The sequence below is a fragment of the Engraulis encrasicolus genome, chromosome 5 (assembly GCF_034702125.1).
Source record: "Engraulis encrasicolus isolate BLACKSEA-1 chromosome 5, IST_EnEncr_1.0, whole genome shotgun sequence".
In the NCBI taxonomy this organism is placed as follows: Eukaryota; Metazoa; Chordata; class Actinopteri; order Clupeiformes; family Engraulidae; genus Engraulis; species Engraulis encrasicolus.
The window spans coordinates 21178252-21183251 of NC_085861.1; the positions used below are offsets into that span (position 1 = coordinate 21178252).

The following is a 5000-nucleotide window of genomic DNA, read 5'->3' on the forward strand; positions in this document are numbered from 1 at the left end:
GTCTAGTGAAGGGCTGGTCCATGGAGAGAAATAAATGGAAATATATGAATTTCAGTTCTCTCATCAGAACTAGAAATAGCCTAATGAAGTGGTTTTAATTAGAAAGTGTGCAGCTTTAAACTAAACTAAATTGTCTAGGGAACAATCAAATATTCATCTGGAATTTGATCCAAAACTATATGCCCAATGGTTTACGTGTTCATTGTAAACAACCTTAATAAACATAAACATTTTATTATTGTTAGATGCAACACCAGGCTAAATCAGAATTTGAGTTTTGGATGAATGTTATTGATGTTCTTCTGTTTCATTTTTTTTAAATGCTGATGCTGACTTATAAAAGTGTGTAAATTGTGTAAAAACAACAGCAGTGTTTGCCAGTGACACTTGGAGCTTGTTTGCCACCTGGTGGCGAATGTGATGTATTGCAGGCTAACGTGTTTCCTCATTTGTGGAGTGTTAGCCCCCTTTATGTGCTCCATTGCACTAAAACGCTGGAATATTCACTGAAAAACATTTACGTCCACAGTACTATACACCTATAACTTGGCCATTAATATGACTTGGGCACTGACATTCTAGTAAGCTTATATATATGGTAACAGGTGTCAGGTCGTACTGGGTTAAACATTCCATTCTTCTACTCACTCATTCCACTCCAGTTGTGCGTGCGTGCGTGCGTGCGTGCGTGCGTGCGTGCGTGTGTGTGCGCGTGTGTGTGCGTGCGTTTACTCGTGTGCGCATGCACGCGTGAGTGTGTGTGTGTGTGTGTGTGTGTGTGTGTGTGTGTGTGTGTGTGTGTGTGTGTGTGTGTGTGTGTGTGTGTGTGTTTATGTCTCAGATATGCCTAATACTGTCTATGGCGCCTGTCTGTCTGTCTAAATCGCCATGTCACACTGAAGAAGGGTGTAAGCCCGAAACGTCTGTGATGTGAGGCGATTAAAAAAGACTAAAAAAATCTGATGAGTGCTTCTTTATTCACTTACTTTTTAATACTGTGTATGAAACATCAATGAAGATGGTCAATGAAGATGAAGGTGATGTAATATGTGGTCTCTTGTGCTCTATTTGTGTCCATCAGATTATTGGAACTCCTTCTGAAGAGTCCTGGCCCGGTGTGCACTCCCTCCCCCACTTCAAGCCTGGTAAGACAACACTCACTTACTCTACTTACTGTGGCCTAGCCTAGCAAAGAACTACAAAAGTAGTTTAGAGTACTCTTATTCATCCTGAAGGATGTATATCAGCTTGCATACTAAATACAAAAATACAAAACATACACAAAGAACTGATGCACATTATTCTACGTAAGGGATAATTGACGACACAGTGTGCGTATAACAGGAAAAATAATCCTGTTATACGCACACCGTGAAGTCAATTATTCCGCTTACACCACGGTTGCCACACTGAAATTTATTTCAGGAATTATTTCGATGCTTTAATGGCTAAAACAAAGGTTTTCTGTATAACTACTTCCTTCCGCTGCAAGAAGGTTCTTTTCATAACTTTCTGGCGAACTGCCGTTACTAATTCTAAATTGAAGGTTTCAATGGCCAAGACACCGTCGTTAGTTCTATCGCATTCGGTTGTCAAGTCAAGAGCCAGTCGTTAATTCTATCGCATTTGGTTGTCAAGTCAGTCGCCTCAATGTTCTACCCATCCGATATATGGGCGCGTCTGACTTGCCCACAAGATTATGCTACAGTTGGCATGATTCCTACAAATTTACAGATCTCAATAGATTAAAACAATACCTTATACCTTATATCTTGGCGACATTCTAAATGCCTCGCCTCGCCATTAACTTTATCAAAACAGGCACCTCGTCAATCTGCTCTCCTCCCATAGGAAACTCCCCTTGATTTATTTTCCACTGCGTTCCCATAGTTAGGCCTATTGATCCGAAAATATCCCATACTTTTCACAAGTTACGCTACTCTCTCAACTGATAAACGCTACAACCACAGGAAACATCTCCTCTCGTGGGGAAGAAACGCCCACGTGAAACGGGCGTCCCTTTGCGCAGGGAATCTCTCTCTCTCTCTCTCTCTCTCTCTCTCTCTCTCTCTCTCTCTCTCTCTCTCTCTCTCTCTCTCTCTCACAAAGTTGACAGAGTGATGGTCAGTTGGGAGAAATACACATGTTTGAAATTTGATTAGGCCTACTAAGATTTGCTCCAGATTCACTATACATTGCTGGTGTTTCCAGACGTGCGATGCAACATGTGTCAATTCAGCGCGTAATGCTTGCAACTTTTTTGTGTGTAATTTATGAACATGCGTGCCTTGGCGCATTGATACTCTGAAGTTATGCGGTCAGAAAAGTGACCTAATAGTGGGACTACTTCAGGTGTGCATCTATAGACAGTTAATCAACACCCCATTTAGCGCGTCACAATGGGATATTCCAGACTGCCGTGGTATAAATTGCGGTAAACATACTGTGTAGCAAACACTGGAGTACATCAATCAGCCTTACAGCAGTTTGCACACACACACACACACACACACACACACACACACACACACACACACACACTCACACACATACAGTATACACACACACACACACACACACACACACACACACACACACACACACACACACACACACACTCACACACATACAGTATACACACACACACACACACACACACACACACACACATATTCACACACATACAATATACACACACACACACACTCACACACATACAATATACACACACACACACACACACACACACACACACACACACACACACACACATGCACACACACACACACACACACACATACACACACACACACACACACACACACACACACACACACACACACACACACACACACACACACACACACACACACACACACAGGTTAAAAGCCTGGAAGGGTAGCGCGTTGCACATACACTAACCAAAACAGGCAGCCCGTCGAGAGTTGGTGTTAAGGTCAGAGGCCAGAGGGTTGTGGGTTCGAATCCCCCTAGGCCGGGAACAGGCTTACAGCAGGATTTTTGTCCTTTTCTCTTTGTTTGTGCTGTCGATTCTGCTCTAGCACTGTGTGTGTGTATGTGTGTGTGTGTGTGTGTGTGTGTGTGTGTGTGTGTGTGTGTGTGTGTGTGTGTGTGTGTGCATGTGTGTGTGTGTGTGTGTGTGTGTGTGTGTGTGTGTGTGTGTGTATACTGTATGTGTGTGAGTGTGTGTGTGTGTGTATACTGTATACTGTGTGTGTGTGTTATATGCTGCTACCTTCCTGCCTCAGGCCCTTTTCAGTTTGCTATTATCAGTGGAACAATGAACTCAGAAGTTTATCGAGATATTTTACAGAAAAAAGTGAGATAGTCTGTCAAACCGTTGAAGCACACAAGAGTATGGGTCCTGAAATGTGACAACAACCCATACTTTAGAAGCAAATCGACTTAAGAATGGCTTCATAATAATGAAATACACATTCTGGAATAGCCCAGTCAAAGCCCTGACAAAAACAATTGAGATTATATGGCATGAAGTCAAGAAAGCTATGCACTCCAGACATCCCACAAACCTTGCTGACGAGAGGCAGTTTTCTAAAGAAGAGGGAGACCAGATACATCCAGATTGTTTTGTTAATCTGATCTGCAACTACAGGAAACATCTGGTTGAGGTTATTGTGACTAACTTAGGGTTAAAACCTATTGAATGCTAGGGTGTACTTACTTATGCCTTGCTGTCCTGTGAATGTTTACATCTTATGGCCAATGAAAATATGAAAACTTGTAAATGTTGGGGTTGAATTAGTTAAAGCAGACTCTGGTTGTTCCTTCTTGTGATTTCCGGGAAGATCAGACCATGTTTTATGACCAATTTTATCAGAAAGGTAAGAAATTTCAAAGGGTGTACAAACTTTTTCTTGGGACAGTATATTGCTGGTGTTTCCAGACGCGCGATGCAACATGTGTCAATTCAGTGCGTAATGCTTGCAACTTTTTTGTGTGTAAGTTATGAACGTGCGTGCCTTGGCGCATTGATACACTGAAGTTATGCGGTCAGAAACGTGACCTAATAGTGGGACTACTTCAGGTGTGCATCTATAGACAGTTAATCAACACCCCATTTAGCGCGTCACAATGGGAGATTCCAGACTGCCGTGGTATAAATTGCGGTAAACATACTGTATAGCAGACACTGGAGTACAGCAATCAGCCTTACAGCAGTTTGCATACACACACACACACTCTCACACACATACAGTATACACACACACACACACACACACACACACATACAGTATACACACACACACACACACACACACACACACACACACACACACACACACACACAGGTTAAAAGCCTGGAAGGGTAGCGCGTTGCACATACACTCACCAAAACAGGCAGCCCGTCGAGAGTTGGTGTTAAGGTCAGAGGCCAGAGGGTTGTGGGTTCGAATCCCCCTAGGCCGGGAACAGGCTTACAGCAGGATTTTTGTCCCTTTCTCTTTGTTGGTGCTGTTGATTCTGCTCTCGCACTGTGTGTGTGTGTGTGTGTGTGTGTGTGTGTGGGGGGGGGGGGTGGGGGGTGTATGTGTGTGTTAGGGGTGGGCGATATGGGCAAAAAAAGTTATCTCGATAATTTTTAGAATTTTCACGATAATTTGACAAAAAAACACGTGCAAAAACACGTGCAAAAACAAGTAGGGGGTATTTCAGGGGGGGGTTGGGGGTAATCAATGTGTACCGTAATATGGGAATTTGGCATGGCAGGGCAGGGTGAGTAAAGCAGAACATTGTCTACATCACAAAGCATGGCAGTATAACAAAGCTACACATTTATGCTGTCTATGATTTGTGCATGATTCCAGACTAATTTCAATTCTGCACTGGAGGTAGTAGTGCTGCATTTGTGTTTTAACTGGGGAGGGACAGAGTGCTGTGAAAGAGCTTTCACTTTTTGAATTTACTAATATCCATATGCTTGACTGTAAAGTAATACTTCATTACTTTACATGTGTTTG

General features: G+C 42.8%; 1 protein-coding gene across 1 annotated transcript in view; it reads left to right on the plus strand.

The window, feature by feature from the left end:
- The window catches only part of cdk14 (cyclin dependent kinase 14), a 270580-nt gene that overhangs the window by 184383 nt on the left and 81197 nt on the right, over positions 1-5000 (plus strand). The window contains exon 11 of the mRNA XM_063198905.1: positions 1082-1145. Coding sequence (XP_063054975.1) covers positions 1082-1145 — 64 coding nt within the window. The remainder of the gene's footprint in view (positions 1-1081; positions 1146-5000) is intronic.